The sequence below is a fragment of the Podarcis filfolensis genome (genome assembly GCF_964270895.1).
Source record: "Podarcis filfolensis genome assembly, chromosome: 5".
NCBI lineage: Eukaryota > Metazoa > Chordata > Lepidosauria > Squamata > Lacertidae > Podarcis > Podarcis filfolensis.
Genome location: NC_139608.1, coordinates 78,794,955 through 78,811,047, shown reverse-complemented (window position 1 = coordinate 78,811,047; position 16,093 = coordinate 78,794,955). Strand labels below are relative to the sequence as shown.

General features: G+C 42.5%; 1 protein-coding gene across 6 annotated transcripts in view; it reads left to right on the top strand.

Annotated features, from left to right (window-relative positions):
• Positions 1-16,093, top strand: part of SH2D4B (SH2 domain containing 4B) — a 96,778-nt gene that overhangs the window by 29,439 nt on the left and 51,246 nt on the right. For 5 of the 6 annotated variants that reach the window (XR_014548306.1, XM_083614819.1, XM_083614817.1 and 2 more), the window contains 2 exons: positions 9,023-9,182; positions 10,746-10,893. Coding sequence is in view for 5 of the 6 variants with exons in the window: in XM_083614816.1 (XP_083470942.1) it covers positions 9,023-9,182; positions 10,746-10,893 (308 nt within the window). In the remaining variant the exon portion in view is untranslated. Of the gene's footprint in view, positions 1-8,683; positions 8,804-9,022; positions 9,183-10,745; positions 10,894-16,093 lie in introns of those variants that run through there. The other variant, XM_083614818.1, reaches the window with a different exon arrangement.

Sequence of the window (16,093 nt, the reverse complement as noted above, 5' to 3'; positions counted from 1 at the left end):
ACAAGTTTAGTGCAGTCCAGTTTCTATTATACTAGTTTACTGCATCTAGGGAGCTTTAGTTGTGAGGAACATGTCTGGAAACAAAGGGATTAAACAGGAAATTGTAGTCAGCAGCAAGCAGGATTTGGAAGTACCTTAATGTTACTAAGGTTCCAAGGCAATGATCCACTAAAACGATAATTTAATTAGCAATTAATCTGCCACACAATAGAGTGACTGAAGTACCTGAATATTTCGTTTGGCTGAGTGTGCTGCAACCCTTGTCTAACTAATGGTATTTCTCTGAGATTTGATATCCAATTGGGTTTGCAATGGACTTTCCACACAAAAATGAATCAATTTCAAAAGGCTGTGGAGATGGCAAACAATGGGGAATTGTCAAGGATGCCATAATTGCTAAAAACAATGATAAATGAGCCTGCATGCAATGAGCTGATTCTAGCAATATCCCATCAACTGCAGCCCCAGTTATTTTAAATGGCTTTTAATTAGCAGCATGAATGCAAATGACTTGAGGCCTCAAATGAGAGATGCAGATCTTTCTGTACCTGCCTGACTTCTGCTGGGGCTGGAGACAGATTTTCTTACATATGTTCTTAGGTTTGTTAAAAATGGATGAATATAATATTGGTATGCAGCATCTTAATTCTGGTAGCCATTATCGATGGACCCCAAAAACTGTATTACAGGTTATCACAGGGAATCTTGGAGCCAGGTTCTTAGGTACCAAGGGACTCTGAAGGTTTATCCAGACTTGCCATTGCTCCATTGAGGAAACCCACTCTTTACCACTGAACTGGAGCAAAACATTGATTGGGTTTTCTCTGGATTGATGTTTGCTCCAATTTATAGTTAAAGAGTGGATTTTCTGGGGGAAAGCAGCAAGGCAAGGTCAAAACTGCTCTTACCCATGCTAGAAAGTGTGGGACAAGGGGGAAACTGCTCTGACACCTGCTTTTTTTCAAGGACAAGGGCAATTATGGATGAGCCCTCAGAATGCTGATCAGACAAGCAGACCCAATGGGGGTTTGAGTGTCCTGGATTTGGGATGGAAAAAGTTGGCATGTACGCTGATCTTCCCTCACAAAAGGAAGAGGGAGAGCGACATGTCAGTGGCTCGGAAGGGAAACTCTCAGATCCCTTCCATTCCAAAGCTCTCTTCCCTACCCCTTTTCTGTCACCGATGGATAGAAGTGAGTAGATCGTGATAATGAAAACTCTGAGAAAGTGTGAAAAGTACCTTCAATTAATCACAGGGGCCCATAAATGGGGATGCTTAGTTTTTTTTGGGGGGGGGGTAGCACTCCGCATGAATGATGCTGCAGGGAAGCATTACGGTATTGCCATGGAATTGTTTTTTTTTAGTTCATAGTTTTGCAGGTCAGAGGGTCTTCTTCATAAAATTCTTACTGCCTGGTGTATTGTGGAAGGTTCTTCCTCTGCTCCCCCCCTTAATGTTCTGAAACTTCTTTTTTCTTTTAGTTTTGTTGGCCTTTTGCGAGCATGAGGCTGGGAACAGCCACTCCAGACCATGGCATATATTAGACTGGCAGTGCAGTTCATTGGAGACTAATGATTCTTATAGGCCAGAGTCCTAAGCTCCGTATTGCTCTCTAAGGCCTTGTTTCCTGAGTTCATTGCTGTGAAGTTCAGCCAGAAGTGGTTTCTATTTATCTGTCATAGAAGGCACTGGAAAAGGACAAGCAAATATTATGGTTCTGGTGCTAGCGCTGCTTGTGTTTACGACCAATAGTGAGTATACATTTTCAATGTTATATTAGTCACAGCCTCCTGCCTCCTGGAAGGTTGCCATTGTAGTCACTGGCAAAAAGAGAATGTGCTGTGTACTTACCAGATGGATGCAGACTAGAATGATATGCCTTGAGGATGCAATCCGAACAATTCTTAGGGATGCTGGTTTGCTTAGCACAGGTGAAGCCATAGGGCCAGAGATGAGTGAACTCTCCAAAATAGCCTCAGATGGACTTGTTACCTATCTGTCCTGCCCCCCACTGTTCCAAATATCAGGGGAAATTGGATATTTTCCAGTCAATCGGAGGGTACCAGGCTGCCTCCATATGACCTATTTATTGAGATTTATCTTAACTTGTTTTTAGAGAGATTCCTAGCCTGAATTTCATTATTCAGGGAACAGTGGCACTCTGGGTGGAAAAGAAATGTTCCTGCTTATAAAACTGATGCCTGTTCTTGGCTCTAAGGCAAAGGAAGAAAACTGTTTCTGCTCTTGAGTTTGTGTTTGCTGCAGTGCTACGTTCTCAGAAAGACCTCTATTTAAGTCTGGATGTGCATGCTCTGTACAGAAGAGTGCATTGCAGAAGGCCAGCAGTCACATGCATACAAGTGGGCAAGGGCAGATCTGCTATGAAACTAAGCAAGCTCAGACCCTCCACATGTCCATATTTTCCAGGGACAGTCCTGGATTTATAGAAAGCTGTCCCAAAGTTTGAGAGTCAGTAGCACAAATGTTGTATAGGTGTGGTGATCTGTCTTCAACAGGCCCATTGAAGAAGATAACAGTGGTTACCCAGACTTTGTTGCTGGTTGCAAAGGGGCCACCATGACAGCTCAAGCTTCAAGGCCCCCCAAATGTAGGTCCGCCTTGCATGTGGCTGAGAAACATCCAACTCTGCCAGTCTAAACTTATTTCTCATGTAGGAAGCCATCAAAATTAAGGGTTTATGGCACGTCAGAGGTTTTCAACCTTTTTGGGTCCACGGCTCCCTTGCCCAAGTACATCCTTTCTGTGGCACCCCTGTGGGGTTCAGGAGCCCAGTTATGACATCCCTTGCCTGCTGAGATGGCAGTCCCTTACCACTTTTCAAATACCCTCCCTTGTGGGGTGTTCCCTCAGCCTCCTCTCCCCTCTTCTTGGGAGTCCTCTGGGCAACCACTGCTGGCACCCCTGGTCTCTGACCTGCTCCCCTGCCCCAAAGAGAGGTGTCTTCACACACTGCTCCACAGGGGCTTAGAAAGGACCCCCTGGCTAGCCCCAGACATAGCATTCACCTGCTGAGCTTATAGCCTGGGCTGCTGCAACAAACAGCTGTGCAAGCCTTTGGCAGGCAGAGATGCAAGAGGGCATCAGAGGATGGAGGGAAGGAAAGAGGGACAGAGGCCAGTGTTGCCTGCAGCACCCCAGACGATCATTCAAGGCACCCCAGGGTGCCACAGCACACTGGTTAAAAACCACTGGTTTGTTGATACAGTGGTACCTCAGTTTACAGACACTTCAGGTTACAGACTCCGCTAACCCAGAAATAGTACCTTTGGGTTAAGAACTTTGCTTCGGGATGAGAACAGAAATTGTGCGGTGGCAGTGGGAGGCCCCATTAGCTAAAGTGGTATCTCAGGTTAAGAACAGTTTCAGGTTAAGAACGGACTTCCAGAACGAATTAAGTTCTTAACCCAAGGTACCACTGTAGTTGCTGTACAGTCATCTGCTATAGTAATGGGGAGAAGGAGAGACTAAAGACCTTGCTTAGCCATAAGCAATGTTTTACATAGTGTCCATTAACACAAGAGAATGAACTGCGAATTGAAGTGTTGCCTCCTACCATCCATCATTCACATCACAGTAGTGAATAATGAGAATAAAACGTCCACAAACTCTTATTTGATAGGAGCCTTGCTGTTGATGTGTGCCGATGCAAAACAGCCATTTTCCAGAGGTACATCAGGATAATTTTACCTCAGCATTTGTTCATAAAACAAGTCAAGTGCAGCTCACAACAGTCTGTTTTATTTATTATTTTAAACAATTTATATACTGCTTACCTACCATCGCCTCGACTGTGTGGCTGAATTCAGGATCCTAGAGAACATAACCAAGCATTAAAGTTCACCTTACTTTAAATGTAAGTGTCCCATGTTTCAGATTCTTTTGTCTTTTATTGGTGTGCATGATGCAGGGATATATGAAAGTACCTCAATCTGCTCCATCAAAATTTTTTATTCTGATTTTAAATTATTGGAATCTATACCAACTGGGACCAAAGGGTGGGTTATAAATGTTTCTATTTTTAAAAAGTACCACATAACTTCATTAGGCCCAATACAGTATATATCTAGGATAAATGTATGTTGTTGATTCATCATAATGTTGGACACTGTCTTCCAAATGTGCTAGATTTGCACAATCATATGCCTTGTACTTCTTCAAAATTTTGTTTCATGAAAAGCCAACATTTATGTGGGTGAAAATGTATTAGGTTATAGGCAGTGCTATTTTTTCCTAGAAAAAGAGGCGCCAGAACGCACCATAGACACCCCTCTTGTTCTCTTTTAATGGCAATGGCGCCCACCTGAGATGTGCTAGAACCGAGTTCCGGCAAGTTCTGGCTGAAAAACAGCCTTAGTTGTAGGGTATGTGCAATAATGCTTCCCTATTGCCTGTGTACAAGCATACGCTTCAAAAACCTTTTTCAGTTTGAGGAGTGTTGTTATGCCTCCTCTCTTCATGGCTGATGGAATATTCCTGGGATTACTTTAATTATTCTAGGTCTAAATGCAACATTCTCACACAAATAAATACATCTGAATTCATTCCTTTGATTAACAAGGTTAAAACAGTTTTTGATTTTCTGCTCATTGCATTCTTAAATCACTTGGCTCTAACATATCTAAAACCGCTCACAAGCTATTCTTCGGGATACAGGTTTGTTGTTATGACATACTGTTTCCTGTATATGAAAACATTATACGCCATGTCCATGTGGAGTTTTAAAATTGGTTTCCACAAAAAAGTGCACTGTTATCACTGTCTTTGCCCTATTGTTCCTGCCTTTAGGGAGACACATAAACAACTTTGTTTATACTTTGCTGACTTGTGAATTTCTCCCATTTTTTTTGATGTTATATTTATACTGCTTCTGCTTTTTGACACTTTACTGTATGAACCCCTCTACTTGGTTCCTGGTAGGGGTGTGCGTGAACTTCATTTACTTCCTGAATTATGAGGCAGATAGGAGTGATATGGACATGCCTGAGTTGGAGTGCGCTGTTTAACAAGATTTTTTGAGTCAGATAAGGGGCTCCCTAAAGCCCCAAGTTACTCTGTGAAGTTAGGTGCCCCCCACAGCATTTTCAAAGCTATCACTGCGTTAAAATAAAATGAAATACAGTGAAAGCAAAATGAAGCTGATAGCAAAACATCCTGAACTTAAGTGGTGGAAAGATGCAGGGAATCTTTTGTCTAGGCTTTAATCACAGTTAATTATCCCATGGCACTCAAACCACGGTAATTTGTGGGAGAGATGTTGAGCAAAATATTAAAAAGTGTTTGTTTTTCACACTGATCTATTCTGTTTTTTCCTACCATCACCCTTTCATGTCTCTCTCCCTGGGAGAAGTGGCTATATCCCCCAAAATCCCAGGGGGAGAGCAGAAGCCCTCTGTACCAACAAACTTTGTGGTAACAGGGTCTTTTCTGGGTGCCAGGTAGGTGGGTAATATTTTCCCCACTTCAGAATTTCTTTGGGATCTATACTAATTACTTCAGTATCCTGGTCACCCTTTGATTTCTATTGTAACCACCCCCCAAAAAAGTATGTTCTTGAAGAAGAATCACTGCACTTATAATTCTGAAATTTGACAGGCTTCATCCTTTCAACAGGGCTGCTCATGCCTCCATTTCTGGCAGAAAACAAGGTACAGGTATCAAAAATAATAACAATTAAAGATCAAACTTCAAAGGTTTCTTGCACAAAACTCCTGGAATGCGTCTGCCTATGATTTGGCAGGCTTAATCCACTCTGGAGGGGCTTGTATGCCTGCGATTTTCATTCACTTCTGTGAAAAAGTCTCTGTGTGGGGAGTTTTAGACATTGTTTTGATTCCCCATTATAAGTGAATGTGGCCAGGGAAAGTTTTGTTTTAAACAGATCTAATTTGGTCCCAAACAAGAAGGCACCAAACAGCTCTCAAACTGTCTCAAGCACCCTGATCTACAAATACAAACACAAATCAGAACTGGCAGATGTGATCTCAGAACCACTGGCAGTCATCTTTGAGAATTCCTGGAGAACAGGCGAAGTCCCGGCAGACTGGAGGAGGCAGATGTTGTCCCTATTTTCAAAAAGGGGAAAAGAGAGGACCCAAATAATTACCGCCCAGTCAGTCTGACATCAATACCAGAGAAGATTCTGGAGCAGATCATTAAGCAAACAGTCTGTGAGCACCTAGAAAGGAATGCTGTGATCACCAATAGTCAGCATGGATTTCTGAAAAATAAGTCATGTCAGACTAACCTGATCTCGTTTTTTGACAGAATTACAAGCCTGGTAGATGAAGGGAACACAGTGGGTGTAGCCTACCTTGATTTCAGCAAGGCATTTGACAAGGTGCCCCATGATATTCTTGTAAAGAAGCTGGTAAAATGCGGTCTTGACTATGCTACCACTCAGTGGATTTGTAACTGGCTGACTGACCGAACCCAAAGGGTGCTCATCAATGGTTCCTCTTCATCCTGGAGAAGAGTGACTAGTGGGGTGCCACAGGGTTCTGTCTTGGGTCCGGTCTTATTCAACATCTTTATCAACGACTTGGATGATGGACTCAAGGGCATCCTGATCAAATTTGCAGATGACACCAAACTGGGAGGGGTGGCTAACACCCCAGAGGACAGGATCACACTTCAAAACGACCTTGACAGATTAGAGAACTGGGCCAAAACAAACAAGATGAATTTTAACAGGGAGAAATGTAAAGTATTGCACTTGGGCAAAAAAAATGAGAGGCACAAATACAAGATGGGTGACACCTGGCTTGAGAGCAGTACATGTGAAAAGGATCTAGGAGTCTTGGTTGACCACAAACTTGACATGAGCCAACAGTGTGACGCGGCAGCTAAAAAAGCCAATGCAATTCTGGGCTGCATCAATAGGAGTATAGCATCTAGATCAAGGGAAGTAATAGTGCCACTGTATTCTGCTCTGGTCAGACCTCACCTGGAATACTGTGTCCAGTTCTGGGCACCACAGTTCAAGAAGGACACTGACAAACTGGAACGTGTCCAGAGGAGGGCAACCAAAATGGTCAAAGTCCTGGAAACGATGCCTTATGAGGAACGGCTAAGGGAGCTGGGCATGTTTAGCCTGGAGAAGAGGAGGTTAAGGGGTGATATGATAGCCATGTTCAAATATATAAAAGGATGTCACATAGAGGAGGGAGAAAGGTTGTTTTCTGCTGCTCCAGAGCAGTGGCGTAGCGTGGGTTGTCAGCACCCGGGGCAAGGCAAGTAATTTGCACCCCCTAACCCGTGGATTTGCGCCCCCTAACCCATGGATTTGCGCCCCCTAACCCTAACCCCCAGGTGTTGCGCCCGGTGCGGCCGGCCCCCCCTGCACCCCCCACGCTACACCACTGCTCCAGAGAAGCGGACACGGAGCAATGGATCCAAACTACAAGAAAGAAGATTCCACCTAAACATTAGGAAGAACTTCCTGACAGTAAGAGCTGTTCGACAGTGGAATTTGCTGCCAAAGACCTTCTTTGGAGGTCTTTAAGCAGAGGCTTGACAACCATATGTCAGGAGTGCTCTGATGGTGTTTCCTGCTTGGCAAGGGGTTGGACTCGATGGCCCTTGTGGTCTCTTCCAACTCTATGATTCTATGAAATCAATTTTTGTGGGCATTGCATGCCCCTAGTTATTGATACGGTTTCAAACAGTTATTAGACAATATTTCCCCATGATTCCCCTCCCTCTCACACACATTTCTTCCCCCACACCTAAACATTATTTTCAGTCAATCTGCTTTGGGACTTTTATCATTTTTCTCTGGCTTGATTTAAATTGAACAACTTTTTTCTTTCTCTTCACTGCCTTTTTGTATATGTATGGAATCATCCCTTCATGTTTTATTTATACAATTATATTAACTTTTTGATTTGGTAGCTGTTCTGTTTCTTCAAAGTAGGAGCTGCTATCAACTACCCCCGGCCCACCAGCCACCCTGCTTTTTATGAGATTTCTGTTTAATTTCCCCATAATTTTTCTTTTTTTCATTCAGTTCTGACCATTCAGTGGCTGCTGGTGACATTTTCACTTCATAGGGCTGCAACTTTTAACCTTGCTGTTTCCATCAAAATAGAACTTGTGTCGCACTTATTTAGGAAAGTGTGCCATTACACATGTGCAGTGTCATTGTCTCACGCTCTCTAAATAAAATAAAATCAGTTAATTTCTGCACATATCTCGACAAGGAAGCAGTTTCCATTTAAGAGACCTAAGTATGTTTTTCAGACAAGATTGACTCCATAATGTTAATGACCAGAGCTGTGGGAACTTCTGGGATCATTTGAGGTTTATATTATATATTCATATCACATGATTCTTGCTCAGGAACTCAAAACATAACTTTAACTTCTAACACAATTCTGTTTGATAGGTTTGGTGTGTCTTGTTCTTCCTGGGTAGCCTGGGCATACATCTTGTTGTAACAGACTCAGGAAAAGGTTATGGGTAGCCTCCTTCACACAGTTCTGCATTTACAGAAAGATTTCACACTTCAAAAGATTGTATTTTTGACCTCCGGTGATGTATTGTGATGTCATCTTGAGTGATCAACAGCCAGCATTATGAAGTCAGCGGTAAACTGCTTTGTTGCACAAAACCAAGTGCAATAGCAGGAAAAGGAAATTTATATGGGAGCAGGGCAAGGCAAGGAAGTGAGTAAAACAAACTGGTGAAACTGATTGGAGTCTGCCGCTTTCTTTCTTTTCTTTTTTTTTACCAAAAGAGAAGTGATGGCTCAGAAATTGAAGCCTGCAGCTTAGCTCCCAGGAGGTTAGTTGCTGGTCCTGATGTTCACTCAGAGTGTTGCCACAAATAAGCACAGGGTTGGTGTAACATATTAAGGTTGGCTTCAGTTCTGTGAAACAGCTCATGTGCTTAGGTCCATGATTTGTATTTTGATCCTTGTGCCGACTGTGTGTTATTGACTCTTGAGAACATCATTCCCTTGTCACAAAGCCCTTTCGTTGTGTATTTTGATGGCTGTTGCAGGTAATGACAAACGAGTGCAGTGGCTCTGTGGGACTGATGGCGAGGTCTGGGTTTGGATTATGGGAGAAGCTCCTGGAGACAAGCCTTATGAGCAGCTTACAGAAGAACTTATTGCAGAAAGAGCCAGACAACAAGCCCAGAAGGAAGCAGAAGAATTATGGTGAGCATTTTGCAAAACCAAAGTTACTCATGTCGGTGATGTTGGATAAGGAGGCTCACATTTCTAGAACACTGTCTCCTCGAAGTATAGGACAATGCTTTCATTTCAAAACCGTTTTCAATTTTTAATCTAAAATATCAAGTATATCCATCTTTGCTTTTGTTATAAATAACCCACTTTGGTTCGGTCAGCTATGACATTAGTGCTAAACAAAAACAAAAACCGAACCAACAAACAAAGCCATAAAATCTAATCAATTTGCATTTAAGTTTTTTAAAAAACTTAAGAATATTATGTCTCTTGCTTTAATCAGGAATCTTTTCCAGGTTTTTCCATGATCTTTGATACCCACAAAGACCTCTATATGGATGAAGAGGTTGTAAACACATGGACCTCTGTGTTTCCATTGTTGTTGGGAATCATCTGAATCCATGGAGCTTTAGTCTTCAGTTCTGAGGTTTTGTCTCTCAGACAGTAAGGGTGGTTGCTTGAAAGAATGCCAATAATTACCAGTCTCAGTGAGATCTTGCTGTGAATTAGTCTGAGATCCTGCCCCACTCTCATGACACTACAGGCAACCTATTGGGAGTGAAATGTTATCCTTGGTTGGCAGGTATATATGTATATAGAGGGGAGGAAGGAATTATTATTATTATTATTAATAATAATAATAATAATAATAATTTATTATTTCTACCCTGCCCATCTGGCTGGGTTTCCCCAGCCACTCTGGGCGGCTTCCACAAAGACAAAAAATACACTAAGATGACACACATTAAAAACTTCCCTGAACAGGACTGCCTTAAGATGTCTTCTGAATGTCAGGTAGTTGTTTATCTCTTTGATATCTGATGGGAGGGCATTCCACAGGGCGGGCGCCACTACCGAGAAGGCCCTCTGCCTGGTTCCCTGTAGCTTTGCTTCTCGCAATGAGGGAACCGCCAGAAGGCCCTCGGCGCTGGACCTCAGCGTCCGGGCAGAACGATGGGGGTGGAGACACTCCTTCAGGTATACTGGGCCGAGGCCATTTAGGGCTTTAAAGGTCAACACCAACACTTTGAATTGTGCTCCAAAACGTACTGAGAGCCAGTGTAGGTCTTTCAAGACCAGTGTTATGTGGTCTCGGCGGCTGCCCCCAGTCACCAGTCTAGCTGCCGCATTCTGGATTAGTTGTAGTTTCCGGGTCACCTTCAAAGGTAGCCCCCCGTCTCTACTCTGCAGGCCAAATTTGGGCCACTAGGTCTTCCCATTGGGCCCATAGCAGATGTCATATGTGGGGCAGGCAGAGATGTGGCTGGATCCTGCAGCTGGAAAGCAGGACTAAATTCCCTGCACATCACTTCATGAGTGTGTAATTCAATCTTGCTTGGTCTTTATCTCTGTCCATACTGGAGGCCAACTTTGACTGGTGGCTGGGGAGGTAAAGATCTGGCCCACCAAGTCTATTTGTTTCCTAATCCCCGGCATACCTCAAAATAAACATGTGAGCTTTTCAGGAGTCACAATCCTCTTTGCTGTTTTTCCTTTTTTTTTTACTTGCCTACCTGCTCCCTTTTTTTAAAGGAAGCAAAAAGAAGCGGAAATCACAAAGAAGTTTCGAGATGCTATGGCGAAGGAGAAGGCTCGAATAGTGGCAGAGAAGTGGAAGATAGAGACAGAAGATCGCAAAGCAGCCAAAATGATGGAGGAGAAAATCCAGGAGGAATTAAAGGTTTGTTGACTCCCTTAACTTATATGTTTGCATTCTGCCGTTGATCTTCCTGGGATAGCAAGACTCCTCGGGAATATCACGGCATTTTCACTCATGGTGAAGGCTCTCTTTGAGATGATATATACAAATGGAGTAGGCCCTTAGAATCTGTGGTAGCTGAAAAGAGCAGCCCTGTGTAATATTCTCCACCTTGTTTCCCCCCAGATTTACCTGTGACACTTCCCAAAGCTTTTTGCCCCTGCCAGTAGCAGCCACCCAGTGATGGTGAGCAGAGGTGACCCAATACATTTTGCTGCTGTTGTTGAAGGACAAACGTCTACCCTTCTCCATTCCACATATAGAAGCTGACTGGACTGGCAGCTGAGGCTGTAATCATTACTGGACTGGGCAGTGTAATCCAGTCACTCAAGGGTAGCTGACTAGCTTAGGTGGACACAGACAGATCATGTGGCATGTTCTTCAACCTCTCGCTACCATTCTTCATTTGCTGCTTGAGGCAGCTGCCTCACTCTACCTAATAGGACGTATTGACTAAATGTTCCAGGAAATGGGAGACCTACAACAAACAGCACATCTAGTTTCATGCACAGGATATATCCAAAATTGAAAATTAACACACGTTAGGGACTGATGGCACATGGCAGAAGTGCAGATTTGATAGGAGAACTGGCACTGGGGAAGAGAGCACTTAAATATTTTCCTTTTGGTCAATTTCTGAGCAAGACTACCTACACTGAGTTGTTTTTCTACACGTGTGTGGGGGGGGGGAGAGAAATATTGGTGTCATTGGTAGCATGAACCCCAACCTACAAATTCCAGATTTGCAAGATCCTAAATAGTTCTTATTATAGGAACCATTTCCTAGGGACCAAGATCCCTTCACCTCCTTCAAAAAGATATTTGAGGGGGTGGGGTCCCCAAAGTCGACACTGTTTGTGCTTCATGTCTTGTGATCAATTATGTGGGGTGGGGCTTACCTCCCCCTCCCAATATTCTATTCAATTCCTACTGAATCTGAAGTGTGTGAAAAAAATGTACTTGTGTGCATTTTCTAGTTGGCTCCATAGGAATGCATTTCAAATAATAATAATAATAATAATAATAATAATAATAATAATTTTATTATTTATACCCCACCCATCTGGCTGTGTTTTCCCAGCCACTCTGGGTGGCTGTATTTAGTGTGTTTTCTATAGCTTCTTTTGAAAGATTTGGATGTGAGCTCTTCTTTACTGCACCAAAGCTGTGGACTTTGTAGGCAGAAGGCGGGGATGTTGCCGCAGGGATGGGAGGAAGTGGCTGCAAGGATAATGTGGGATATGGAAGAGCCACCAGGTTGGATCTGGGTCCTGGAGACTTCCCTTGGAACTTTTAAATCTGCCACTCAACCAGAAGATGAAGCAGGCATTTCTTCTGCTCCTTTCCCCTTTGATGTGATTCTCTCCCACCCCCTCTTCCTCCACCCTGCCTGTGGTTTGACATAACCAGAGCCCTGTTTGCTATAGCTTGCAGAGATGAGATGTGGATGAAAAAAACCGGGGAGCAGGAACACATGCAGGAGAAGCCGCAAGTGCCTTATCTCCCAATTAAGTTAGGTCCAAGGTTGCAACCTAGCAACCCTAGTAGAAGATGGAAGCCGTTTTTCTCCTGTTTGCTACAAATAAAAAACTGGAGTCTGGCTGGTGGAAGACACATGCAGAACAACAGTTTCTTTATCTGTTCCCTTGTGCACAACTCTTTTTATTTTGACAGATTCACAATTAGTCTTCCTGTGCTTCATGAAATGAGGTGCTCTGCAACCTTTTTTTTCTTTTTAAGGGAGCAAATAGCAGCGTTTCCCCCCCATATGAGTGGCTTTGTTAAGACTGTACTCCAGATTTAATGAGCAGTTATAATACACCTCTGCCCCCTAAAGTGCAAAAGCCTCTTGACCTTGGATGACCCACCTGCCCTCAAAAACAGCTGCTCAGCCTGTGTGCTAGAATCAAACGGCACTTTCCACAAGCGCAATGGGTGGAAACGTTTCATACATAGTGATCCATATGGATAAGCTGTAGGAGGTTCAGCAGAAAACCTCACGACAGCTTCCTTGGCTGCTAAAGTGGATGGGTCAAATGCTACCTCCACTAACATTAGTATAGCTTCTGATTCAAGGGAGTTACCCCTCCTCTCTGGGGGTCATTAGCCTTGCTGGTATTTTGCAACCCCCAGTTTCAAATGTCCATGTGAAGACATTGGGCATTTGGCTTCTTGTTTGTTTGGCTTCTTCTATACATGATTCAGACAAAGAAAACTATAGCAGAATTTGTAAAAAATTAAAAATAAAATTTGGTGGGATTTTTAATTTTTTTTTTTGTTCTCTAGGATTTCCACTCCCTGCCCCCCTCTCCCACTTTAGCGGGAGTTGACCAGAGTACAAATGATTGAGGTCAGGTCTGGTTACTTTACGAAATGGTGGATTTGCCCTTTGAGAAGATGCTGGTACAAAGTGCCAATTTTTAAACATAATCTATTCACTGCCCTTTGTGCAAACCACCGGGTGGTTTGCAACAAGCAAACAGGTTCTTAAAAATTTGTAAAACAATGCAACTCTTAAAACAAATCACAAACTCCCCCTCCAAAAAAAAAAAAAGGGAACAAAAATTAATAGCAGCAGCAGTCAGGTCTCTCCTTCAAATGCCAAGAAGGATGCAGCTAGTCACCTAAAATTATAAAGAGATGAGATCAGATACACCTTAGTAGGGGGGAAGTTCCACATACAAGGAGCCATCATGCTAGGTGTTCTGGGTACTCCAGAACTACCACTGTTTATTTGTTCACTTTTTACAGGAATCTACTTGGTGTGATCATCAAACTGTTGTTCTCCTGTGTTTTCCCGTGCTTCCTCTGTCTATTTTGAGAGCTTACAAAAGGTGATGTTTTGGAAAGAGGGTCTGCAAGTGTACACATTTCCATCTTTTTAAGGAGTCATAGTTTTGATGCATGCAGTGACATTTTGAGCATATGAGCATATTGCCACGTATGCACACATCTTCACTATTACCTTATTAGCAGTGTTTATTTTTAAAAAAACTTTTAATTTGTGACAAAAAATGCTTTTTTGCCTTTTGAAAAAGTAAAATAAAATCCTGCAATAGCACTTAAATAAGAAAATGTTTAGCACACATATAAACTTTGATTTAAAAAAGAATGTGTGCTCCAAAATAATAAGTTTGGGTGTGTTGTTGTTGTTAGAATTTATATACCACCCTATACCCGATTGTCTGTCTCCTGTCCACATGACTATGGTATGCCTACTAGAGTTGGATAGAACTTGGCTGGATGTACAGACCCCAAAAACTGCTATACCTCCTGACACATGAAGAATCACTTGCAATTCCACAGACACCAGTCTGGAAGCACCCCCAGATCTTTCTTCCCTCTACAGGAGGCAAGTCTGTTTTGGGGGCCTAATCCGGCCCGCCGGTCAGTTTAATCCAGCCCCTGTAGCAGTTTATTTCCTGGGGTAAAATCCTAAAAAACACCCCAACAACTTCGATCCTTAAAAAAGAAAGCTCAACAACCTTGGTTGGCCCTTTGGTCGGCCCTCACAGCCCTTCACTTCATCAAATCTGGCCCTCTTAAAAAAGTTTGGACACCACTACTCTACAGGAACAAATGCTATTACATGGATGCACATGGGTGCTTCAGTTAAAAATCTGTTCATGCTTGAAGAAATGAAGAAACAAAACTTTAATGAATGGTTCAGCAGGGGTGGAATAGTTGCAGACCAGTTAACACGCTCATTTTACCATGCTTAAAATATTTAATACACCATTAATATCTATATTTTCCTGGAAAAATGACCGGGGCAATATCTGAAACAATCTTCAGAAGAGAGAGAACAAAAACCATGAACTCCATTAAAGTTTCATCATCTGGAAGCATTTTGATTTGGGAAATGAAAGTGTGCTGTCCATTGTGAGAAGGTGTCTAACCATTAATCACACAGTATTATCAGACCCCTCTCTCAAAAAAATCACTTTTATTCCTTCTGCTATATATCAGGATACAAAAGTTGGCCAGACGAGAAAAATTATATCTTCACTTACCAAAGTGAATAGGGAATCCTTCTTCCTCTTGGCAATATTGTAATAATGATGGCTGGAAGATGAGTCTATGAATGGACTCTACTGAAAAGCATGAGATGATGTAATAATTCACTTTTGGGATGTCTCAGGATAGTTCTGGGTCATTTGCACACCCTGTTGTGGTAACCGAGTGATGGAAATTCATATGTGAACCAGCCCGTAGAATTTTGGGTGTGAATTCGGAGTGTGTTGTTTGTGGTAAAACATCAACAAACACCAATGGATTGCAGGTTCAATGTTTCTCTGCTATACGTACTAGCTTTCATAGACAGAAATGAAGGAACTGGCACAGACAATTTAATATGATATTTTGCTACCCTAAGCTGAGTTCCAATGTGTCTCAGGGTGGTGAAACGTTCCATAAGAAATTCATGCATATTTTGTCAGAGAAAAAGCACTTATCTGTTTCCATGGGCCCCCACTTTTTTTTGCTTGAAAAAAATACATGGGACATTTTTACTCCAGTGTATTAACTTTAAAAGATACCCCGCCCCAAAAGCACCCCAATTGCAAAAATCAACAGAGTTCATTAACTATTTTTTGCCTCAGCCCTTTTTGTTTATAGAAGGAAAACTGTAAATCGTAGGTGGCTGAAGTGTGGGGATATTGTTGACCACTATGCAGGTGACACTATTCTAGAAGGACTATACTGTAGGTCTGCTTCTGTGCAAATTCTGTAATGAAAAGTGAACCTGGGGTTGATTTCAACCCTGGTTTTGGTAGGAAGGCTAGAGGAGGAACAGGAAATTACTTCTTATAGCATCAGAACTGAGCTGTGCATTATAAAGGACATTTTTATTATTATTATGCACATATCTCCTTTGACTTTAATTAAAACTCTCTCCATGCTTGAAGAAGGCAAACAGTTTTCTTACTAGGAAATAATTCTCTTCCAGCCCTCTCAGGGCTCCACTGTAGTTTTAGCTGGTATGCCGTTACTTGATTAACATAACAAATATAAGAGGATCCTGTAGAGAGGCATCTATTATGTGACAGGTCCCATTACCATATGCGGTAGATGACATCTGTTTTATGACTGTAAAATGGGCATAACGTTCACACTCTATGAG